Source organism: Mauremys reevesii, linkage group 5, assembly GCF_016161935.1.
Source record: "Mauremys reevesii isolate NIE-2019 linkage group 5, ASM1616193v1, whole genome shotgun sequence".
Taxonomy (NCBI): domain Eukaryota; kingdom Metazoa; phylum Chordata; order Testudines; family Geoemydidae; genus Mauremys; species Mauremys reevesii.
The window spans coordinates 21796075-21823123 of NC_052627.1; the positions used below are offsets into that span (position 1 = coordinate 21796075).

General features: G+C 42.3%; 1 protein-coding gene across 9 annotated transcripts in view; it reads right to left on the bottom strand.

Moving 5' to 3' along the window:
- The window catches only part of FAM13A (family with sequence similarity 13 member A), a 208120-nt gene that overhangs the window by 100789 nt on the left and 80282 nt on the right, over positions 1-27049 (bottom strand). For all 9 annotated transcript variants that reach the window (XM_039540440.1, XM_039540441.1, XM_039540442.1 and 6 more), the window contains one exon: positions 13057-13229. In XM_039540440.1, coding sequence (XP_039396374.1) covers positions 13057-13229 — 173 coding nt within the window. The remainder of the gene's footprint in view (positions 1-13056; positions 13230-27049) is intronic.

The window sequence follows — 27049 nt, forward strand, 5'->3', positions numbered from 1 at the left end:
TCACAAACTAATGAGGGCTTTAAGAGAAAACTTTCCCTACAGACCTGTTATTTTATAATTGCTTACTGCAGTATTTCTTACACTTTCGTCTTAAGCATCTGGTACTGGCCACTGCAACTAGTAATTCCTGAAATGACCAGACAACATGCCAGGCCTGTGCAGTAATAAATGTTTAGACATAGCAATGATATGAACACTTGAGCCACTCATTTTTAAAATCTTGATTAGATTTTAAAAAGCCAGAGCTGCCCAGAGGGGCAACTACATCTCTAAAAATAGTCTGCAATCACTTCATAGAGTCTCATGATACCAACAACCAAAGCAAGGTAAACAATTCATGGTAAGAAGAATAAGTGTTCCAGCTTGTAAGCATCTTGGAGCAGGGAACTTCTTTTGGTATGTCTTTGCAAAATGCTGCATGAATCAACGGTGTGCTATGCAGAGCCATAATAATCAATTTACGTTTGGGTAATTTCTAACAGTAACTTAACTAGAACACGTCACCAGACATCAGGAAATACCCGGAGACATGAGCTGGAGTGCCAATGAGAAGTGCAATTGGGAAAGTAACTGAAATACTTTCCCGATGGATTGTATTTTCTAATGGACAACCTATCCTAAATTCTCAATTACTGAGGGACAATCTTCACTCAGTCATCGATTTGCTTTCTGCCAGGGCCGCCCAGAGAGGGGGGCAAGTGGGGCAATTTACCCCAGGCCCCGGGCCCAGCAGGGGCCCCCACGAGAGTTTTTCGGGGCCCCTGGAGCGGGGTCCTTCACTCGCTCCGGGGGCCCCGGAAAACTCTCGCGGGGCCCGGGCCCCCGGAGCTTCTTCGCTCCCGGTCTTCGCTGGCGGGGGGTCCTTCCTCTCCGGGATAGAAGGACCCCCCCGCCGCCGAATTACAGCCGAAGCGGGACCCGCCGCCGGAGTGCAGCCGGGTCTTCGGCGGTAATTCGGCGGCGGGGGGGTCCTTCCGTTCTGGGACCCGCCGCCGAAGTGCCCCGAAGACCCGCGGTGGGGGCTGCACTTCGGCGGCGGGTCCCGCTTCGGCGGTAATTCGGCGGAGGGGGGTCCCCGCCGTGGGTCTTTGGGGCACTTTGGCGGCGGGTCCCGGAACGGAAGGACCCCCCGCCGACGACTTACCGCCGAAGACTCCGGGCCCCCGGAATCCTCTGGGCAGCCCTGCTTTCTGCAACCAACTCTCTGTATAACTTTTCATGAGTGATGTACCCGAATACTCAGATGCTAATATCTAAATTGTATCGTTCTTTACATTTATTAATCTTATTTGGGTTATTGCTGATTATGTACTATGTATATTGTATTACTTTTAAACCAACCTTTGTACTTTTCAATAATTTAAGCATTATACCCATATGTACAGACACTCTTTTCTTAACCTATGTATTATATCATTTTAACATTCACTCACTAGAAAATCACAGCTTTATGAATCCATACCCACTTGATCCTAAAATTCTGATGGAGTAAAATAAAATAAGCAAGTACAGAAATCATGAGAGGCCTGGTTGACTCAGTGAATTGGCAATGGGATAACAGAACCTTTTGACTGTGGGTCACTAGTCAGATTTCTGCCAAGTCATTAATGACTGGAAGTCATTAACAACAGACAGACATTTGGGAGTTTCCCAGTGATCCACAGCACCATAGCACTCAAATCATGCTACCACAATTGACAGAGTGACTAGGGACCAAACAGATATGGAGACAAAACTACTTTTTGACCCCTAAACCAGCGGTCCTTCTGAGTCAAGTTTGAGGCATGCTGCTGATGCAGTGAAGTGCAGATTCCACTACTTGTGGGTAAGCAGACCCTTTCAGTACCCAAATCACTTACAAAAAATAAAAATAAAACTCTGTTTTTCCTTAGGCCATGAGGGAGAAGGATTTTACAGGATTGAAAATGCTCAGATTACAGATACAAGCAAAATGACAGGAGCACCAAGTGACAAGCCTACCCTTCTAACCTCTCTCTTCACTAGACATCTAGCTGACTACCTTGATTAAAAATATCTGTTTGTCCTGGGAAATCATAGTTGAACTCCTTCAGCAAACACTGCACAGCACACAACATTCCACACCACATTTCTTGCCACTGAACTGGGGAAAGTGGACAAGTAAAAACATGATTCTGATTCAGAACTGGTGACCTTTTATACCAGTTTTTACTGGAGATGGTTAAGGAAAATGCTCTCTGGAAAGCACAACATGAAGAAAAATCACACAACTTCAAATGCAAAAATAGCTGGTATATTCATGTCTGAAAAGGAATCCTGCTTTCAGCGCTGAACAATGCAACCAGCATGTTAGGGAAAACACCAAGAATAAAATAGAAAAGGACCCACTGATTCTCGAGAATTAAACATTAAGTGGTCAGTGCTCTGAACTGACAATTTTATCTGTTTATAATGAACTGCTGGGGATGTGCAGAGATGGACAGCTAGGTGTCACGGTTAAAAATCAACGGACTTTTCAAGCATAGGCTGAAACTTCATCAGCCATTTGAGTACTGCCTGTTCTTCTGTGCAAGAGCCCATTGATCCCTCGTGCTTGAAAAGGCCTCCAAAATCTTCAAGGAGGAGTGAAGATCAATTTAATTAAGGCGAAATGTAGCCTGACTACTCCATCTGACTCCTCAGGCACCAAAGTAAGGAGTTCTCTCTGGCCTCATGAGATGAAAAGGCTTTCTCCACCAGGGAAAAGCAGAAAGTAAAAAACAATCCTCTCATTCAGTGAGGAAAAGCCTGAACTGTGGAATGAGTTTCATTTCAGATTTCTCTTTATGCCTCAACTGTGATAAAGAATTAGATGAGAGGAAAGTGATCAGGAACAGTCAGCATGGATTCACCAAGGGCAAGTCATGCCTGACTAACCTAATTGCCTTCTATGAGGAGATAACTGGCTCTGTGGATGAAGGGAAAGCAGTGGATGTGTTATTCCTTGACTTTAGCAAAGCTTTTGATATGGTCTCCCACAATATTCTTGCCGGCAAGCTAAAGAAGTATGGGCTGGATGAATGGACTATAAGGTGGATAGAAAGCTGGCTAGATTGTCGGGCTCAACAGGTAATGATCAACGGCGCCATGTCTAGTTGGCAGCTGGTTTCAAGCGGAGTGCCCCAAGGGTCGGTCCTGGGGCCGGTTTTGTTCAATATCTTCATTAATGATCTGGAGGATGGCGTGGACTGCACCCTCAGCAAGTTTGCAGATAACACTAAACTGGGAGGAGTGGTAGATACGCTGGAGGGTAGGGATAGCATACAGAGGGACCTAGACAAATTAGAGGATTGGGCCAAAAGAAACCTGATGAGGTTCAACAAGGACAAGTGCAGAGTCCTGCACTTAGGACGGAAGAATCCCATTCACTGTTACAGACTAGGGATCGAATGGCTAGGAAGCAGGTCTGCAGAAAAGGACCTAGGGGTTACAGTGGACGAAAAGCTGGCTATGAGTCAACAGTGTGCCCTTGTTGCCAAGAAGGCTAATGGCATTTTGGGCTGTATAAGTAAGGGCATTGCCAGCAGATCAAGGGACGTGATCATTCCCCGCTATTCGACATTGGTGAGGCCTCATCCAGAGTACTGTGTCCAGTTTTGGGCCCCACACTACAAGAAGGATGTGGAAAAATTGGAAAGAGTCCAGCGGAGAGCAACAAAAATGATTAGGGGGCTGGAGCACATGACTTATGAGGAGAGGCTAAGGGAACTGGGATTGTTTAGTCTGCAGAAGAGAAGAATGAGGGGGGGATTTGATAGCTGCTTTCAACTATCTGAAAGGGGGTTCCAAAGAGGATGGATCTAGACTGTTCTCAGTGGTACCTGATGTCAGAACAAGGAGTAATGGTCTCAAGTTGCAGTGGGGGAGGTTTAGGTTGGATATTAAGAAAAACTTTTTCACTCAGAAAGTGGTGAAGCACTGGAATGGGTTATCTAGGGAGGTGGTGGAATCTCCTTCCTTAGAGGTTTTTAAGGTCAGGCTTGACAAAGCCCTGGCTGGGATGCTCTAGTTGGGGATTGGTCCTGCTTTGAGCAGGGGGTTGGACTAGATGACCTCCTGAGATCCCTTCCAACCCTGATATTCTATGATTCTATGATCATTCTTAAGATGACATGCTTGTTGGAGCCTCTTAGGCTACATCTACGAGGCAAACAACAAGATGCAGCAGTCCCGGGACAGCCGACTTGGGTGCCTGGGGCTCAAGCTGCAGGATGTTTCATTGCAGCGTAGACTTGGGCTGCAGTCTGAGCTCTGAGACCTTCCCATCTCACAGGGTCTGAGAGCCCAGGCTCCAGAAGTCTACACAGCAATTAAACAGCCTCGCAGCCCCAGCCCAAGTCAACTGGCACAGGCCAATTGCAGGTGTCTAATTGCAGTGTAGACAGACCCTTATAGTCCTTGAGTCCCCACAACACTTTCCACACAAAGGAAAAAAAGTTCACTTTGCACACAAAATGAAAGAAGAATCTTTTTTCCAGATCAGCCACTAAAAAGATGAGTCAATCAAATGCAGTCTCACACGTGCAACTGGTGATATCTCTCACATGTACAACTCTTAATTCTTTGTCCCACAAGAACTCTTGCTGTTTCCATTGGTTGAACCTCTACTTATGACGCACTGTTCAGACCACTATATTTAGAATGCTTTTCAGCTCTCCAGCCACCACTGTGTCACCAGAGAAATTCTAGGCAGAGACAAAAATATGATTGCTAGAAACAAGAAGGTGCCAATGCCCAGATGGCTTGATAGTAAGGTGTTTTGAGTCTAGCATACACACCCTAAGCCCAAAGAGGTAGCAATGTACCTGTCCTGGGCTGATGAAGAGGTGGGCAACTGATTTTTTTTCCCCCCCCAATCAAACCAGGTGAATTACAGGAGGAAAAATAATGTGTTCACATGTTATTTTAATTGACAAGGTGACCTGATTATAGATGGCCAAGGGACAACAAAGGGAAAATTGAGACCACACCCAATTCCTAGATCACAATCACCTAAGCTGACGAAAAACATAAATTGCAATAGTCTTTGTTGCCTGTGCCTTGGGAGAATATAGTTCTTGAAAACTCGTTATGTAACAGTTCATACTGCCAAGGTCTCACAATGCAAGAAAGAAGGGCACTGATTGCATATGAGGGTGGAGACAAATGTACTCTCAAAATTAAGTGAGTCAGCTTGGAAAAACTAACTCAACAGAGCCTAAAGCACAGAGAGAGTCAGACACAGAGAAAACAAATCTCGATTAAATGAAAACTAGTACCTCACTGACTCATTATTTATTAAGGATATTACTACAGCCCCACAAAGGTGCTAGGCACTATGCAGACATACAGGAAGATATTCCTTGTCCCAAAGAACTTACCACTCTCTATAATCAACCTCACCCTAAATCTTTGCTCCATTGTTGAGAAATCAGCAGCTTTCTCCAAGATTCGGGAGAGCTCACAAGGCAGGGATTGTTGTTTGGTTCTGATCCCTTATGTAAGCCTGTTACAGAGGCTCCTGAGTGATAAGGGAAGTTGTTAGTTTGGGTAATAAATATGTACCAAATGTAATGCCCAGATAAACTGAAAAAAAAACCAGGTCTGCTTGATTTGTTCTATCAGCAGCAAGTAATCAAGTTCTTATCACATCACATACCACAGAACAATGACAAGTTTTTGCTTGTGTTGCTTTTAAAGGAGAGTTGCTAAAAAGAAAGCCAGAAGTGAGCAAAAGAAAAGGCAAGTGTTTATATTATGTACATATTTTAAAGTGCACAGATAATACGTATTGACACCTTAGCAGTTTACAGTTCGAACACACAAACATCGTCCTTAAGAACAGGGTGCAGCTATGTACACAAACCCACACCTTGTTTTAACGACATATGAGCATGTGACCAATACGATGGTAGGAATTAGGACAAGAGGCAATATAAGTTACTTTGTGAAAGAAATGTTGAAGTAAACAAAGCTTCCCTTTGAAAACATTCAAAGGTTGGAAAGCTACTACAGGGTAGCGCTGCTGGCAAATCCCGCGGTAGCTGAAACTGCGGCCATAAACAAGAGTTTATGATCTATGACACAAGGGGAGAATGGATGGAAAGCACTCCAAAAGCTGGTTTACACTTTATGATCCCCAAGTGACTTCAGACTGGCTGCTCTAAGATTTCAGGTCCTGGAATCTGCATGTCATTTTTCTTTCAATTTCCCTGCAGATTTTTCCCCCACCACCTGAGTATGTAAATTGGTGATAAGGCAGGTATCTGGAAAAACACTTCTTAGCTGGGTAAGCCTGTGTGTAATGGCTGTGTCTAGCAAATAGAGTGTTAATCGCCCAGAATAGGCAGATGTCCTTGAAAATGCCGCCAGGATCAAGAACGGATATGATATCAAGATCAATATGCAATGGCTACGAGAGATATGCAGCAAAGCCTTAATAATTGGCAGGGGATTCATGATGGTGATGCTAACAAGTCTGTAGGTAGCAAACATCTGGTACTCTACAGTAATATAAACAGCATCTGGAAAGGACCTTTGCTCAACACAACACGCTCCCACCTTGGGCTTTGGCTGTGGGAAGCATTTTTCACTCTTACCTTTGGGCTGTAGAAAGCGTTACACTTTCTGTTAGTGTTATATCTGGGCACATGAAGCATCAAACTTTTGTGTTACAGACTTTGGCAGAAGGAGGCCTTTCCTCCTTTGTGACTGAATAAGCTTCACGCACCCTGTTCCGGAAAAAAAAAATCCATTTGAACCTCAATCCAAAGCACTTAAGCCATGCAAAACTTTAAGTACACAATTAATCCCCATGAAGTCAATGGGACCAGTGCTTAAAGTTAAGCATGTGCTTTGCTGGATCAGATCCTTATGCATGTTCCTCTTTTCTAGCTGGTAGAGCTCTGACAGGCAGTTATACCTATACACTTTCAAAAATGGGAGAAGTCCTACAAAAATGTGTGTACGCATGTTTATTCACTTTACCTCTTCTTCCACAGTGCCTGGCTTAAAGTTGTGTTTTTCTGCTACTGTAAGCAAAGGAGTTTGTCCTTAGCACATAGTTTTAAAGATGGTGTAATTCTTGAGAGAACATTTACATTAGGTACTGGCACAGATTGCTGGTACAAACAGTACTCCACCTATTTTGGAAAGACAAAATTATCTCTTTTTATACATACAGAAATACATCAACCTCAACATAAAATTGTTCTCTATAGCAACAGTCAACATGGTGTAGGGCAGGGACTTCAGAAACGGTAAAATACATATTTTATGCATTGCAATATACCTTGACTGCAAACAATACTTTGCATATTTAAATTTGTAAAGGGAAATCATGCCCCACCAATCTATTAGAATTCTTTGAGAGTGTCAAGAAGCATGTGGACAAGGATAATCCAGTGGATATAGTGTACTTGGACTTTCAGAAAGTCTTTGAAAAGGTCCAGCACCAAATGCTCTTAAGCAAAGTACGCAGTCATGGGATAAGAGAGAGAGTCCTCTCGTGGATCAGTAACTGGTTGAAAGACAGGAAACAAAGGAGAGAGGTAAATAGTAGGATCTGTACTGGGACCTGTGCCATGCAAAATATTCATAAATGATTTGGAAAAAAGAGGGTGAACAGGGAGGTGGCAACATTTGCAGAAAATACTAAATTACTCAAGATAGTTAAAACCAAAGTGGACTGAGAATTCCAAAGGGATCTCACAAAACTGGGTGACTGGGCAACAAAATGGCAGAAGAAATTCAATGTTAATAAGTTCAGAGTAATATACATAGGAAAACATAATTCCAACTATACATTCAAAATTAAGGGGTCTAAATTACCATTCAAGAAAAATCTTACAGTCATGGAGGATAGTTCTCTGAAAACATCTGCTCAAGGTGCAGTGGCAGTCAAAAAAGCTAACAATATTAGGAACCTTTAGGAAAGAGATAGATAATAAGAGATAAAATATCATATTGCTACTAGGTAAATCAATGGTATGTCTACATCTTGAAGACTGTATGCAGTTCTGGTTGCCCCATCTCAAAAAAAGTATATTACAAATGAAAAAAGTACAGAGAAGGTCAACAAAAATGACTAGGCGTGTGGAACAGTTCCATATGAGAGATTTAAAAGACTGGGGCTGTTCAGCTTGGAAAGGAGATGACTAAGGGGGGATATGATTGAGGTCTATAAAATTGTGAATGGTGTGGAGAAAGTGAATAAGGAAGTGTTATTTTAACACAAGAACCAGGGGTCACCCAATTAATAGGCAGCATGTTTAAAACAAATATAAGGAAGTTCTTCTTCACACAACGCACAGTCAATCTGTGGAACTCATTGGCAGTGGATGTTGTGAAGGCCAAAAGCATAACTGGGTTCAAGAAAGGATTGGGTAAGTTCATGGAGGATAGGTTCATCAATGGCTACTATCCAAGATGGTCAGGGATGCATGCCCATGCTATGGGGTGTCCCTAAGAGTCTGACTACCAGAAGCTAGGACTGGACAATAGGGGATGGATCCGTTGATAAGCGCCCTGTTCTGTTCATTCCTCTGAAGTATCTGGCACTGGCCACTGATAGAAGACAGGAGACTGGGTTAGATGGACTGGTCTGACCCAGTATAGCTGTTTTTATATTCTTACATTATTTTCCTATCAATGAAACTACAGCAGAACCTTTTTAAAAAAATACCCTGGAATAAATAATATCATACCTGCAAAGGGACAAACTGTACTTTTAACATGAAAGGGTAATAAGCCATTCCACAGCCAACAGTGAACACTGTATCTGGTACCTAATACTTAGGGTTTTAATTACAAGTATATTGTATAATGACAACATAACACTTGTTGAAGTGGTGTTCTAAATACTGCCAAAACATGAATACAAACAACCTAAGGCTCCTTTTCTTCTTCCTAGAGACTCTTTCTGTAAGTGGAGTTGAAAATTCTTGATCCATATTCAATGTTATAACCCATTACTATGGTTCCAATCTAAAGAAAACCTTCTTTATTAGTGGAATTCAAAAATCAAACTAAAAATGATTTTGGAAAAATTACACCAATTAAGAGTTACAAAATTCATTTGTACTCAAACGAAAGAAGTGTGTCCCTTTTCCAGTTAATGATTCAAGCTGAACAATGAGCACCATTGTAGAACAGATTCCGGCAGCTGCAACTGTGGTGGCAGCGGCCTACTAGGTGAGATTACTGGCAAATGGTTAAATCTGACAGCCCACCACGACAGAAAGCTGAGCCAAGACTATGCTTCTGGGAAAAATTACTATGGATTAATGTGCTCGATGTCTGAGGGAGAACGCCTCAAACAGGAGGTATAATTAGGTGAATGTTTTTCCAGACAGGTACTGAGCAGCCTTGTCTGATGAATACTAGAACAGAAGAGAGCCTGGAACACCACCACCAACAAAAAATGGGTTTCTCTGTTCTGTTTGTTTTGCCACATTCCATCTCTCCCCCCCCAGAACCAACTTTTCCCCCTCCTCAGTCCAGCTTGCTTCTTTTGGTTACTAGTGGCAGCCACAGGAGGATAGGACCTATGGAAAGGAGCAGGGGCTTCATAGCGCCCTTCCTCCAGCAATTCCAGAAGACCCTTCCCTGCGGAGAAGCAGGGTTAGCAGGGAGGCCTAGTGTCCCTTCCTCCATCAGACAACAAGAGAGGAAACCTCCAGTGGAGAGGAGATGTCTACTAGTGAAGGGAGCTTCACAACACAGTAGGCAGTGTTCAATGTGCAGTGGCTGCCAGCAGGGGGTGCAGCTGAGCATGCTTTCAATTGAGAGGGAACCTTGCTTGCAACCATGATCCTCTCAACACAAAACCATCAATGGCAGAATGAGTACAGTACAGGAATACTGTTTCCATTCCAAATACTCCCCCCAGCTCTGAAAATATTAGAAGCCACAGTATTTGTGTATTGTGCATATGCCAGGGCCACATCATTAACATTACTTTTGTGAAAAGAACAACATTCTCCATCCATTTCTTCAGATCAAAAATCTGAGTTTGCAAACAGGCTATCCTCAGTAACATGAGCACATAAAAGCAAGACTTTTTTCTGAACTAGGCCCTGGCATTTCATAGGTAGCTCATAATTTGTTCTAATTAAGACTGTATCTATGCAAGCAGTAAGTGATACTTATGAAAAATCAGCCCAACCCCTTTCCCCCTATCCTAGACATTTGATACAATCAATCATTCATTGGGGAAAGGGATTTTCAAAAGTTCAATGAGTGCTAAAGGAAGATGAATTGTCTTGAAATTGCCTCAGTTTGAAAGGAATGTTTTGAATATAATTCAATGGAGAGGAGAGCTCAGAAGTCATGCAGCACAATATACATAATCTTATAAGTGCTTCTCCTCAGTAGAACACAAAGTGCTTTACAAAGTAGGTGAGTATGATTGTTATATGTGTATATGTATATATTACACACAAAATCTATGTTAAAAGATCATCAAGTTAGCAAAGTCAAGCACTCAAAGGTTAGGAAATGCCAGAATTAAGGTTGCCACGCAGCTTTAATTTGGCCGCTTTTGCGCACGCATTATGATACAGTCTTTAATTATATGATCACATACTCAATATCTTTTTTTTTGCCATGGGACCCTGGTCTCATTCAGTGCACAGAATGGAACGGGCTCACTAAATGGGCAGCTATTCCGTATTTTTTATCCTCATTGTTCCATATGAAGGTATCACACACCCTAATGAATTTATTTCCACCATACCATCCCGCAGACGGGGAACTGAGGCACATAGATATTAAGGTCAGTAGTGCCCAGTTTGAGATGCTTAGGGCATAATTCTTCAGAGGACCTAGCATTTTTATAGCACATTATATGTTCAAGGGGCAGCTCCTGTTGAACTTGGCTACAGCTTAAGTGCTCAGCGCTTCTACAAACCAGGCCCTAGGGTCTCAAGTTGGGCACCCAGAAAATGCAGAACTCACAACTGGTGACCACCTGGGAAAATCTAGTGTAACTGACTTACTCATCACCACACGGGAATTCTGTGGTAGAGGCAGAGACAGAATTCAATTCTACAATATTCAACATGTATCACAGCATTCAACGTGCATCATAGCACTGAAAAGCCTTAACCACAAGACCATCCTATTTCTTCCTGCAGTTTGATGCCTCATTCACCGCACATCTTCCAGCTTCTAGAAGCTGAGACAGGAGACCTACAGACCACAGCCCCGTTCACTACACCAGTGGCTCTCAACCTTTCCAGACTACTGTACCCCTTCCAGGAGTCTGATTTGTCTGACATAACCCCAAGTTTCATCTGATTTAAAAACTTCTTACAAAAACAGATATAAAAATACAAAAACAGATATAAAAATACAAAAATACAGAGCATTATTACTGAAAAATGGCTCACTTTCATTTTAACCATATAAATATAAAATAAATCAATTGGAATATAAATATTGTACTTACATTTCAGTGTATATAGAGAGGAGTATAAACAAGTCATTGTATGAAATATTAGTTTGTACTGACTTCGCTAGAGTTTTTTATGTTGCCTGTTGTAAACCTAGGGAAATATCTAGATGTACCCCCCGAAGACCTCTCTGTGCCCCTGGTTGAGAACCACTGCACTACACAACTCATTCATTCCCAGAGCATCGTCCATCCTGTGTGTGCGCACGCAGACACACACAGATGTAATATATAATGTACATATACACACACATTTTCAGTGTGCTCACATTTACACAGCAGCCTCAGAAACCACGGCACCATATTGACCACTTTTTTAAAGTATTATAATGTTTTGTACTTCCTTCCATTCAAGGGTGACTTCAAAAACTTTAATAAATTTAGCTTCAAAACCTTCCTATAAGCCAAGTAAGTATTATTATCCCATTTTACTAACAGAGAAACTCAGGAACAGAAAGATTAAGTCACAAGACTAAAGTCACATAGGAAGCCTGCGGCAAGACCAACCTTCCATCAGTTTGTGTGTTCAGTTATTCCAGAAACTCATGTACATTTCTCAACACAGTTTCAAATGTGTAACAGCTTTCTCGATCACAATCCTTTACAAAACAGGCCAGGTTTATACGCATGCAAATTTTTATGGGGAACAAACGTGTGTGCGCTTTTTATATATGCATCTATCTGTTTGCACACACTACTCCATTTGGAGCATGCATGTTTTTAATAATTTAGCCCTATGGTCCCATAAGAGTAGGCACATGTGTGCATGAACATGTGTATAAATAAAGAAAAGAGCTGGATTGCCAGGTAATGGTATATCAAGAAAGCAATATGGGATTAAGTTCTATCACTTAGTGAAATTTGTTTCAATATTAAACTTAACGTAAGAAACTGAAAAAAGCAAAAAATGAATTGATGCCCTTTTATTACAGTATGGCTGAGAAATTTTATTTTTTTAAAGTATTTTTAAACTACCCTTCTTCCCTCTTCACTGGTTCACAACTGGAGTGCTTAAAAATTGCCCCCACATGCCTATCTATGAACAGGGCCACCAGAGGATTTAGGGGGCCTGGGGCAAAGCAATTTTGGGGGCCCCTTCCATAAAAAAATGTTGCAATACTATAGAATACTATATCTCGTGGGGGCCCCTCTGGGACCTGGGGAAAATTGCCCCACTTGCCCGCCCCCCGCCTATGAAACATAAAATTGTAGATATTATAAAAATGGCTGTATCCTCTTCTTAAGAGTATATTTGAATATTTTCCATAGTTCACAGTTAGTATCTTAGAAATACATTAGTCTTAAATCATGGATGTCTTACACTGCATTTCAAAGAGTGTCAGGGCATTTGGGAATCTGGGTGAATTATGGTGCTCTTGCTTAGTTAGGCATGTAGCATAATGTTTTATTCCATGCAGATGGTAACATGACGCAGGCCCTATTTAATGTAAAAGGAACTGGCTGCTTTAAGATTAAAAATGGAGCATCAGCAGCATTTACAATACTGATACAAAGCTACACACCTGCTTTATGTCCTGGCGATATATTAGTACTCTGAATATAAACACATCCACAGATGTATTTTATGAAAAGAAAGGAGCACTAACCTGGAGAAGAATGCTGCACTGTTAATGAAAGAGATTTCATCTGGTAAATCCATTTCCTCCAAACATGCACTACTGTCAGTTAATCGGAGGCTGACTTGAGGAATTCCATCCGACAACTCTGGTTGTGGCAAGAGGCATTCCTGTACAGATCCTGCCCTCGTGGACTTTGTGATCTAGAGAGGAAAAGCAAGAACAAAATGAAAATGAAAGAAGGGCACAGCAACCTTTCCAGCTAATTTGTAGCAGAAAGCCATGTTAGAATAGTGTATACATAACAAAGAATTGACAGGCTGCAAAACATTTGTATAAAATACATAAAAACCAAACCTTTTACTAGAGGAAAACAATTAAACAAATAAAGACTGAAAAGATGTGTCAGCTGATTATTAAGGAAATTAACCAAAGGAAGGTAATTGCAATCACTGGAAGGTTATTTTCTACATGATGGTAGGATATCATAGATGACAAAAAGACAAATTAATTATTTCTCCTCGAGATCAATAGGAAAAATAGACTGTAAAAGATGGGAAGTATTAGCAATGGAATTAAAATCTGTTAGGACAGCTCATACTTCATTTTTTTTAAACTGCAGTTAATGTCAATACATATTGCATGTCTGCTCCTCAGGATAAATATATCGACAAGGATGCTCAGAAATAGTATGATTTAATTTTGGACAAAATCTCTCAGTGATGAATTCTGCACTCATATGTCCATGCATGACTCCCACTGACTTGGACAGGTGAGACGCACACATATCCAAATGGGAAATTTGGACCGGAAAGGTTAGGAAGTATAAATAGGAGCTGAAAGAAAAATATTTTTACAACATAGGAAAAATGTTAGTTCTTGGGGTCAGCAATTGATAGCAGTCATGCAGGAATTAGGCGTAAAAGGAGGGACAAGATGGATTTTCTTTAAGTAATTACATATGGAACACCGGTTACTTGGGGAGGAAAGGGATTTATATTTTTCTATTGCCAAAACTTTTGCTATGAAGCCACTGTGTGTTTCTGAAATCACCCAGACCTGTGAGGGGTTCTGTCACCGCCTGCCCTGTAACCTTAAAGTGTCTTAATTCTGTGTTACTATGGCTCAGATCCCTGACACCAGTATCCTGCCCACAAGCACAAGGTCTCACTCTGGTTTCCACCAGCCTAGTTACCCCTTGGAGGGTGACACAACAGCCTTTCTAGTCCCAAGTCTCCCCATATCTGTGCTCTCCGAATTCTTAACTACCAGATACTCAGATAGTTCCCCTCTGGTTTGTCACCCCTGACGGCGTGAAACCAGTCCCCCAGTTATCGCGTCACTTTGGCTCCCCACAATTTATATACCAGAAACCCGCTTGGAATAAAAAACAAAAGTTTATTTAATAGAAAACCCACAGATTCAAAGATGAAATAATATGGGGAAGCAAACACATGCAGATTACACAGAAACTAAACATAAAGTCGCATCCTCAGACTTTATACTTCCATAGTAGATAAAATCATTTTTTCTAATACAAGTTAACTATTGCCATTGCACAGTTTCCCAGCGTACCTCCTGTCTATCAGGGGGACGGGGTGGGGGGACCGACACCAATGTTCACACCCAGCTGCCCGCCTAGAGGCTGTCCCTCAGTTTCTGGATGGATTTCACTTCAAACCCCTTGTATTTTAAGAGGTTGCAGTATTTTTCTTCACTCACAATAGGTATGAAATGTGAGGAAATTCTCAGCTGATTGAATGTCTTCACATTAACTCTAATGGTCCCTCATTATCATTTCCTGGGCTGGATAATAGAGGGGTACTTGAAGTTGGCGGTGTGTAAACACCTGGCTTGGGAGATGCTTCTCCCTTCTTGACTGCTTCACCACCCTGCTGTGAGGTGGAGCTGAAGCTGCCCCACAGATTAGGAGTACAGTTTTCTATATACACAAATACATACATTTATAACCATAGTCTGTATACATATCTGATAGCGACCATCAAGTTCAGAACAGCACAGGGTTTCATAAAAGACCTTACTCAATATATTTTATACAGGTCTGTTGCATCTTAGGTGCATTTAACATGTGCGATTTCAGCTTTACGTGATTGGCAAAAACAAGAAAAAAACAAAAAGAAAAAGAGAAAAATAACAATTTAAATATTGTTTCTGTAGTGCGGGTGATTCTGCCCACCATTACACTCAATGTAATTTTGACTATATGCGATTTTCGCTTTACGTGCTGACTGCGGAACGTAACCCCAGTATAAGATGAGACAGACCTGTATTACAATAGCATTGAATACAATTGGTTGATTTAGCTGCTTATTTGGGAGGTTTAAACCTTCAGTTCTACCCTTGGGGTGACTGGACCCTGATTGTTACATAAGAACATAAGAACGGCCATACTGGGTCAGACCAAAGGTCCATCCAGCCCAGTATCCTGTCTACCGACAGTGGCCAATGCCAGGTGCTGCAGCTGCAGGTGCTGGGGCTGGTATGAAATTGACAGTAGAGGAGCAATGGAGAGGTCCTGTTCCAACATGTACCATCCTCCAGATTCCTTTACAGGGAGGATGTGACTAGGGTGACCAGACAGCAAATGTGAAAAATCGGGATAGAGGGTAGGGGTAATAGGAGCCTATATAAGGAAAGAGACCCAAAAATCGGGACTGTCCCTATAAAATCGGGACATCTGGTCACCCTACATGCGACCCAGGAACTTTTTGGTGCCAACTGGCAGAGTGCACAGGGGTTTACAGGGATCCACTGGGTCTGATGTCTACATAGTAGCGTGGCAAAGGTGGCATGTGAGGTCTTTACCAAGAACCAGGAACGCACTGGTCATCCTAATCATTATGAAATGTATGTATCAGTAATATTCATGATGTTAAGTATCTATACTGGAAATGGAGTTCTCAAAGCCTTGACGTTAAAAGTAGGTCACCAGGAGGTGACATGCTGTGGAGAGATTCTGTTCAGGCAGGGGATAGGACATGCTTCTCAGATACAAATTAAAAGACTGTTAGGTCAACAAGAGAAGGAGGCCACAGGAAAGAAGAATGAGTAGAGGGTGTCCTGTTTACAAATTATAAGATCAAAAGGACTGTTATGATATATCTGGGATTGCAAAGAGACGGGATCTTTCCACTGAGGAGGCAAGGGGACAGCATGACTTATCTCATGAACGTGAGACCACAGCCAAGTCTGGCTGTAATACACTGGAAGGATTTGGGGTAGGCTTTTGCTCTATGTGATATGACAATAATTATCTAAGCAAGTTTAGGCTCTAGAAAACATGTTATAATTTTATTTTATATATGTAACCATTTGTTTCCATTCATTCTACTTGCCTCTTCTCAAATCTTGCTTCTTTTTTAAACAAAATTCTTCTTTTTACGGTAAACGTATCTATGTGCTGTGTGATGAGCAGAGTGGTGATCCTGAGGAGTAACTGTAAGCTGGTGTGTACCGGTTCTTTGGAAGTTCTGAGTGTCCAGTGGAAGTGGGACCAAACACTCCAGGGCACACTCAGAATGCTAGGGGGGCGGGGGGAGGTTGGAGGGTACCTATTGCTTACCTGCAGAGAGACAGCCAAGCCTGCATGGGCTGAGGGGGGAACGCTTGTGTTGCCTGTTGGAGTCCTCCTCAGACTAAGGCAGGGATCAGTGAGGTGCCTCACAGAGCATTATTATTTCCCTCAGATAAAATGAAAACTGTAAATGTATCTGAGATGTCAGTGGAAAGAGAAACCCAGGTATACCGGTACAGGCCTGTGTGAAGGGAAATCTCAGGCTTTCAATTTTCCACTGTAGGCAGGTATAATTTGACGTCACTTGGCCACCGTTTCACCACGTGTATGCACAGGCAAGGGAGAAGGCCTGAAGCTGGCATGATCTAAGTTTCTACAGTAGATAAAATAAGGGTACAAATGACCATAAGAAGCATTTACCCTTGTTCCTGCATGAGCATGGGACTGACGCTACTGGAATAAAGGAGGAAGGTGGGATTAAAATGAACTGAGAAGAGACAGGCATGTCAGGCAGAGTGACCTTTCCCTGTTCTACCATTTATGTCACATGCCCCAGAGGCAGAGTGAATTCAGCAACAGATAAACTAAGTGAAAGAGCATTTGTTCAGTGTCTCTGGCTTATAGCCTCTAGACTGCACACCTAGGGTGTAATCCTGGTCTCCCTGAAGTCAACAGGCATTTTTCCAGGGGTAAATAGGGCCCATTTGTCAATGGGGCCAGGATTTCAACTGTGGAATGTTACAGCCAGATTTTGCCACCTCATCTCATGCAGTAAAAATATTCTATTGAAATCAGTGGGGCTGTGTGCATAGAAGTACGAGTTCAGAATCTGGCTCTTAGTAGCTCCATACTGCAGGTTGGACTGGTTTGAGGGTGACTGGAGGAAACAAAAAGTGAAACTGTGTGTTCTTCTGAGAGATATAGGGGATGTCTGAAGCCAGCACGAGGGGTATTGGGGTGTGAGGATTCCAGTTCATTAAGCCTGTCTATTACTTTTTTGACAACATGGAGTGCCTTATTGATCCAGATATCCCTGATGCTACTATAGTTTATGTAGCATGATAAGATGTATATATATTAGCTGATAGAGATATCGTTCGGTTGTGCTGCTTTGAAAGCTATAAACATTGATGACAGTTTGCAAACAGGCTATCCTCAGTAACATGAGCACATAAAAGCAAAACTTTTTTCTGAACTAGGCCGTGGCCATTATTATAAGCCTTAAATAGAACAGAATTTGCTCTGCTGTACTTCAAAGAGCAAGAGGATATGGGCCTGATGCTCCACTCCTTACAAATGCCAAGAGCCTCTTACGTACCCGGACAGCCAGTGGGCTTCAAAGGGGCTCCTCATGCATTTTAAGAACTGCAATACCAGGCTCATAATTATCTGGTTTTTAATGAACATATAAGAAGAAAACTATTGAAAAATCACAGTTAAAACTAGAATCACAGCATTATACAACAAACACACTTAAGTAGCCACTAAACTCATCAGGGGAAGAAGAAATGACCTCTCAGTGGCAATATTTTTTCTTAATGTGGCAAGTGTATTTTTCTTTGAAAGCTGGCACCCCTAGGCTTCATTTCCTGAGGCTGTGGGGGCTGTTGTCATTTGTTTTATGTCTGCACAGGGCCTAGCACAATGAGGACCAACCTGACTGTGGCCTTTAGGTGCTACTGCAATATAAATGTTAAACAACAACAACTCCATTCATGTCACAGCAGCAGAAAACTCCATGCAATTAATAAAATAATAAATTATTATTATTTGAATAGAGAGCTTTTCTGCTGCTGTGACTTGAATGGAATTGTTGTTATTCTACATTTATGTGTACACACACACACACACACACACACACACTATTCTGTGCAAAATACAAGGCTCAGTTGTGACTTTAAGGTACAGCTCCACGTTAGGGGCAGCAGGAATTACACTCTCGAAGATGTAAACAATTCCACTAGAACACTGTAATGAATAAGGAATAAATAAATAAATGTGTGTGTAAACAGAGCAGACTAACATGCTGTGCTAGATATGGGGATTAGTGATCCAAGGCCAGGAAGTAGCAGAAAGTTCCCCTTATGCCCTTAACAAATTGTAGGCAAACTGATTTAAGTACACGATATAAGCAGTCACGGGATAAGACAGAATGTCCTCTTATAAGTAAGCAGTCACAGATAAGAGGGAAGGTCCCCTCATGGATGAGTAACTGGTTAAAACACAGGAAACAAAGGGTAGGAATAAATGGTCAGTTTTCAGAATGGAAAGAAGTAAATAACGGGGTCCTCCAGGGATGTGTACTGGGACCATAAATGATCTGTAAAAGGGATAAATAGTGAGGTGGCAAAATTTGCAGACAAAACAAAACTACTCAAGATAGTTAAGTCCAAAGCAGACTGCAAAGAGTTACCAAGGGATCTCGCAAAACTGGGCGACTGGGCAGATGAAATTCAATATTGATAAATGCAAATTAATTCACACTGGAAAACATAATCCTAACTATACATAAAAAATGATGGGATCTAAATTTGCTGTTACCACTCAAAGAAGAGATCCTGGAGTCACTGTGGATAGTTCTCTGTTTAATGTGCAGAGGCAGCCAAAAAAGCTAACAATGTTAGGAACCATTAGGAAAAGGATAAAGAAGACACAAAATATCATAATGCCACTATATAGATCCACAGTACGCCCACATCTTCAAAAAATATATATTAGAATTGGAAAAGGTACAGAGAAGGGCAACAAAAATGATTAACGGTATGGAACAGTTTCTGTATGAGGAGAGATTAAAAAGACTGGGATTTTTCATTTTAGAAAAGAAACGACTAAGAGGGGACATGATAGAGGTCTATAAAATCGTGAATGGTGGGAGAAAAAGTGATATTTACTCCTTCATATAACATAAGCAGCAGGGATAACCTGATGAATTAATAGGCAACAGGTTTAAAACAAATAAGTACTACTACTTCACACAACACACAGTCAATCTGTGCAACTCATTGCCAGGGTATGATGTGAAGGCCAAAACTACAACTGGGTTCAAAAAGAATTAGATAAGTTCATTAAGGTTAGTCCATCAGTGGTTATTAGCCAAGATGGTCAGGGATGCAACCCCATGCTCTGGGTATCCCTAGCCCCTGATTGCCAGAAACTGGGAGTGGATGATAGGATGGAGCACTCAATGATTGCCCGGTTATATTTGTTCTCTCTGAAGCACCTGGCATTGACCACCGTTGGACGATAGTATATTGGGCTAGATGGACCCTCAGTCTGACCCAGTATGGCCGTTCTTATGTTCATGATCAATGCAGCGACGTAATATTTCTGCCAGACATTTCATCTGTAGAATCTGCCTCACACAATGCTAGAAAAAGTAATGGAAAGAGGGCCTTTTGGCAAGTTTGCAAAACAAACAAGACACTATGCGTCAGACTGACTTCTTTAGAGCTGTTCAACTCCCTTGGTCTGTAACACCATGACACACAAATCCTTTGATATCTTGAGACTTTCCAAATAAAAACTGATTTATTGTTCAGGTGTCCATAGGGGGGGAAAAATTCTAGTGAATCATTTTATTCTTTCCTAAAGTTTCCCCTCCCCTTTACAGTGTTGGTATTGGGATCACTTATATAATGCCACTGCTACAAGCCAATATATGCACCACACACAAACTCTGAGAGACAATTATGCTTGTAAAACCAGATTTTAGACTAGGATTATCATTGCAGAATTACAACACACCAATCCGAATGGGTAAAGGGAGAAAAAAAAGGAGTGCTTCTTTCTCGATTCCATACTACTTGTAACCTAGCAACATGACAACATTGTAACACAACATCATAGTATTGTGGTTATTTGCCCTGCAACATAACACACGAATAGCAGCAACCCTACTTAAATCTTACCTCACTACATTTTTTTACACTCTTTCTGGCCCAAATTCTGCTTTCAGTTACACCAGTGTAAAATTGGAGCAACTCCCTTTAATTCAGTAAGGTTACTAGGGGTTTAGAACCTCTTTCACCCAGATGAATGGCTGGAAGACACAATGCTGATTATCTGGTACTACAGTTTTTAGTGAATCTATGAAGAAAGTAACATCATAACAATAAGAAGAACCCAGGATGCTGCATCGAAGAAATGAACAGAAGAACCTCACTCAGGAGGTTCAGCATGAACTGGGGAGGCATGCAGCTGAGTGAGCGCTGGCGACGGAGAGGAGCACCTGCACCGCTGGCCATTTGCTCATATCCTAGTTGTGTTCCAGGGCCCGGCTGAGTACCAGTGGAGGAACCACAAAGTGACATAGTGCTCCCCCATCAGCCCACAAGGAGGGTGGCATTGCCCATAACGGCCCCACCTTGGCACGGCAGCAGGACTCAGACTATGGTTCAATGAACTTCCCCCTGTCACTCCACACATTTATTTTCCGTGAGGATTTGTGGGTTTGTTGTTACCGAATTCTGCAGTTTAGTGAGAATTTTATCTCTCTCTCTCTCACACACACACACAGAGTCTGCCACAGAGTCCAGAGCCAGAGGCTCAGCTACTGATTTTTACATTAGCATTGTGCTGGACAACATTTCCCCCTTTTCCCCTGTAAAACCTAGTCTGCCTGAGGGAAATACCATCTTGCTGCCTCACTTGTCTCTGTTCTACACTTGGGCTAGCTAGGGATGGTTAGGAACTGAAATCCAAGAGCTATACAGTAAAAGCTGATGGGGATGTGTTACCTAGCAGTTCTATGTTCTTGGGGAACCAGGGCACAGTACCCAGCCTGTCTAACTCACGAAAGACCTCCTGCTTCCCAGCCTCTGCTTGAACCAAAGCTGATCAGAAGAAAGGCTTACAAAAAGCAACGAAAAGGTAGGAAGAGACACACCTAAACCCCTCCAGAGAAGGGTGACAGGATTAAGGAAACTCCCCTAGCCTCATTTGCATCGAAGATGGGACAGGGAGGCATCTCCATTAGCACACAGAATGGGGAACAGAGATTCCAAGGCAAGAACTGCACTGAACTCTGGGACCAGAAAAGCAGGGAAGCAGTGCATGATGGGGGATCTCTGCTCCAGATGTTAATGAACCCACGCCTGCACACACCCAGCTCAGTGCTTATCAGACCAATTCTAGGAATAAATCCTTTATTGGTATCCAAAATACTGAAGCTGCCTAATTGCATTGTGAGCTCCCTCGAAGGAACACCACCCATAGGAATGATCAGTTCCTATTGTCTAGCCTGAACAAAACAACATTGGTATTCTCCCTTGAGTCATCAGTTTACGCACAAACAAATCTAGTGTTCTCCCTTGAACCATTGTTCTTTCCCTACAAAACCCTCTACCCATGCTCAAGTAAGTGCTCTGATGCCTGGATCCAAAATCTCCATCAGTTCTACTGGGACTTCATCTTCTCCTGACTGATTGTGCTGGGGGCTCTGCCTGTCTCCAGCACTCCGGACCCTCAGCTACCACCACCACCTGGGACCCCCGATTGATTCAAGCTTCATGGAGTGATGAGAACCCAGCTCTCTCTCTCTCTCTGTATAGTCTTCTGACCCTGATTTGTGTGATCAGTCATAGTTTTCTAAACATGACTTTTATAATCAAATTTAAGTTAGATTTAATATTATAACTGTTTTGTTTGGTTGGTTCCCCTATGGTTATTACCTGGCAACAATATTCATGGTTAAGCTGGCTGCCCCCGCCCCCAAGAACAGCAACCCTAATAAATGAGCATACCTCAAAATAATGGGCAAATCTGGTAACCGATGGGAGGGTAAATGTCATGAATCTGAGATGTCAGCACTAGCAACCTCTGCCTTCTCATGGGGGGATTAATTGGTCTGCCAGTCCTGGCCTGAACTCCTGCCCATGTATGTCTCTGTCCCATTCCCAAATCTCTCTCTGCAAGGAGCCCCTTCCTCCAGATCATCAGAGCCACACGGCTCGGCTCTGTAGGGGTCAAGATTTGCTGCAATCCCAAATGTACCCTTAATTCCTCACAAACAGGACAACAGTAGCACTACATGGAAAGTTTGTGCAGGTAACTACTCTTAAGAAAAGAACAGAAACCATTCCTCATTAATTACAGATAACTTCTCGTGTAGGCAATACTTTTGCCTCCTTTGGGCTGACCTTTCTGAGTGTTTCTGATTTTGGCTTAAGGCCACTTGTTTTTGCTTTGGGAGAGGCCTTCAAAAATTCTGTATGTTCACCATCCCATCCACAAAAGTTGTTAACCTCTCTATGCTTGTTATTCATCTCCTGCATTCCCACCCACCAGGACACAGTAATCCTGCTAAAATTCGGAGTTGCTGCAGATTGCACCGGAGAAAAGCGTTGGGTTTTTTTCTGGCATGATGTTAACTCTATCAAATGGGGACTGTCTCCTGCTAGAATCCAAGCTAGTGCGTAAGCTTCACACCAAGCTGAACCACAGAACAGAAATCTTTCTAAATGAGTAAACAACTTAACCTTGTTTGATGTTCAGAGATACTGATAAATTCAAGGACAGCCCAAACAGCAAGGCTTGTTTAGGGAAAAGTGAAATGTCTAACATCTGTCTGCTGATAACCTTTTCATTGATGAAGCTGAACCTCAAATGAAACATGACAAAGACAGGAGTACGCCTGACACTCTATGCAAAGACTGTACTACAACTGCTATGAGCTATCTCAGCGGTACAGCCGGAAGGTGAGCAATGGTTCCCTCTGGAGGGAAGGAGGCTTTCACAGAGGAGTGCACATGCTGCCGCATATTAAGAGGTGGGTTTGTGCAGGAGGGATACACAGCAGTGGGGAGGGTGCTTCCCAAGCATAGGTGCTGACTCCACCAGCTCTCCCACTCCTCCAGTGCCTCTTGTCCGCCAGCGGCCCAGCTGATCAACTCCGCCTCCTCCCTCCCAGTGCCTGCCACCTGTCTCAATCAGCAGTTTTGCGGCATGCAGGAGATGCTGGGGGGTGGGGGGCGAGAAGGGGAAGGAGCAGGGACAGGGCACGCTCAGAGGAGGGGGCGGAAGCGGGTGGGAAGAGGTGGGGCAGGGTCCAGTGAGTGCGGATGGGGCCGGCGCCTGTATTCCCAAGTCAGGTAGACAAGATATGCTGGCAGAGTGGCTGCGCAGTGGCTGGGCAGTGGCTCAGGCTAGCTGCCTGAGTGCATACCAGGGTGGCAGGTGGAACTGTACTTGGGTGGCTAACCCAAGCCACTGCCCGTGCTGCCATGGACACACTGTAATTTTTAGCATCCTAGTTCAAGCAGAGCCAGGGTGTGCCTGTCTACATACATTTTACTGTATGTATTATTTAAGACAATAAAAACACCTATATTTTAAATCCAGAGACAGCTATTTCATGACTTGAAATGCGAATTGACTTTGTGCTGAATACACAGAAAGGAAAGCAGGATGCTGCTCTGGTTCAGAGGGGCTAAAAACAAAGGGTCTCAGAGTGAAATTAGCTGTAGGATCATTTAGAATTATTACAAGGAAATACCCCTTCACACGGACTGGATTCAGCCATTCACTGTCCCAGCAAAGTCACAGAAGTCAGTAATTGTATCTGGACTTCAAAAGAGGCTGGATACTTTTATGCCAATATAAAAAATTTGTAATGATTCACGCTAAAATAAGGATAATTTAATCTCTCCCCTCGGGGCATAAACTGACCATTCAGGAAGGCATCCATTCGCAGTCCCCACTGTTAGTATTTCACAACTGGCTAGGTGCACTATGGGGTTTTTTCCATCTTCCTGTGAAGCATCAGACGTTGGCCAAGTTCAGAGGTAAGATAACAGAGCTTATAGACTAAAGATCTGGTGGAGTATTGCAAATCCTACATTTCTGTATTCTTAAAGAGGAGGCTGTGATGCTCCCCAGAGGTATTCAGGGTTGAGAGGCACCTCACCATCACCTGCCCTTAGCATAAGGAAATCTTGTCTGTGCCTGCTATGGGTCAACTCCCTGAAACCACCGGCCTCCTGGCAACACAAACACTACCTTCCAGGCCCCCACAGGCCTTGCTTTCTCTGTATGGGTCAGCAATAGTCACACACCAACCTCTGAGTCCTCAGAACATTTCCTGTGGCATCCAGCCCCTTATCCACTGGACACTCACAGAATTACCAGACCAGCTGTTCACAAAGGAACAAAACATACCAGCTTGTAAGATTCATTTTAGGATTATCAGTTTGATTAACATCACAGCACTTAGATATATTTATAGTGAAAACAAGGATAAGTTTATTATCAAAGAACAGAGATTCAAGTGATAGTGAATAAGAACATTGGAAATGAATGGTTACATATAAAAACAAAATCATAACATGCTTCTAGAGACTAAACTTAACTAACAAATTACCTCCTGTCTAAAGAAACTTATCTCACCCAAATTTCTCTCCAGAGTTTTCAACCAAGCCTGGCTGAGACCCCTCTTTCTTGAAGCAAACTCACTGTCCATTTACTACTTATGTGAAGGATGATAGGGCGTCTTCTTTGCCCCCCAACTATACTAGATCAAATCTTTGATGTGCATCACAACGTAGGTCCCCTCCTCCTGTTACTTTTATCTTTCTGAAGTTTTCACAGTCCTTCATTAGCACTCGGTTCAGAATGGTGAGAGGAGACCCAGCATGAAAATATACAACATGTTTCCAGATAAACATTTCTTATCTGACAGAAATCCTGTTTCTTACCTTTCCTGGAGACCGGTCCCTGGCCACAGACTTTAAGAACATAATTTTCAGTGTACATAGTGATGTCTTTCACACCATTGGTATACACATTTCACAATAATACTGATGACCAGCATGACACTGGCTCTTCTTGAGACCTCATACGACACTCTTTGGTGAACTAGAATGTATCCAACAGAACCAGAAGACCCCGGTAGCCCTTATACACCCTCTCTGTACTCCTGGCCAGTTGGCACTAAGAGTCACAAGGGATTACAAGTATTCTAGGAGTGAGGCAGTGAAGATATCTAGTTATATCTCCACTGGCATGCAATAAAGATGCAGATGATCCTAATACAGATCATCCTTCTTCACCAAAGACCTTCCCTCGTCCTCTGAGGGAGGAAAAAAGATACTCTCTAGTATCTCAAGTTACACATCCTCGTAAATATATAGTTAGGATAACTTCATAATTATATACATTTAAACAAAGATGAAGTCAGAATAATGCAATCAAAATAAAGTGGAAATAACATCAGCTAGTTATAATTTAAAATAGCATACACAAAAATATGCCTTCAGTTAGTATTAAAACAGCACGCTCCTGGTTGCAAAATCAACTACATTCAAAACATGATTTATACAAGTGAAACTGCAATCCTAAAAATATAAAAGTGAATTGATACTACGATGATAGGAACCATATACGCACCTAGATAGATGAATATATTATTTGAGGGGCTCCACATATTACCAATCTAATCTGTTGCAAAGACACTCTTCTTATTGCAGGTTGATGTATGTTAGCCTAACCACTATACTGAACAGGTAAAGGCTAAAGCTGAGACAAGACAGACTGACTCAGAACCTGCAGAATGCTATTTTAATTTAACACCAGTCTAAGATTTTGCCAAAAAAAACTTCAATTAGCTATCAGTGTAAGCTGTATATTTTAACATGCAATCTATCTATCAGCATTATCTCTGCTTCATGAACAACAATTGAGGAAGTGGGAGGAGCCTTAGCGAGATGCACGTCTCACCTGTAGGACAACAAACTCGCTCTCACTGAACGTGACTTACCCAATTTGTCTAATCAAGTAACTTGGAAATGAGCCACCTGCCTAGTTACCTACATTTTGTATTTGACCACTGGTGCCTCTTGATGCAAACATATTCACTCAATAGTTTTGATGTGGTTTCAAATTAAGCTTACAGGTCTGTGTATATGTAACACCTCGATCATTTAAGATAAACTATTTTAGGTTCTGCTTTAAGACAGATTTTTGCATGAACTTCATGTTGTTCCTATTTGTTTATTCCCAGATGGTGGGGGAAGGACACATTTTTGGGGCAGCAGCACCCTTTAAGTCCCTTACAGAACTCCCAGAGATATCTCAATTTCTTCCTGCATTATACTCCCTCAAAGGTTGTGCAGTGTAGCAACCTTCCTCCCAGCCCAACATCTCAGCCATTCATGACAGCTATAGACTTGCCTGGAGACTGGAGCAAAGTCATGAGGACTGTGTGTCTGGAGACCCCCATCTGTGCCATCCCAGGATGGAGGAACTAAATTTCTGATTTAAAATCTGGGGATTCATTTAAAAAAAAAATTATCCTCCCCCTTGTTGCCATCCCCTCTCAAGTACTATTTGTATCTAACAATTCAGGGACTGATTCATTACACGCAGAACACATTACAGAACATCCCAGTATGCAGAAGCAAGTGCCAATCTTGATTTTGCACATCTACCAGGCTTCATTTCCATCTCTCCCAAGATAGGCTCTTACAAGTGTCACTCATTTCCCATGATACTTTA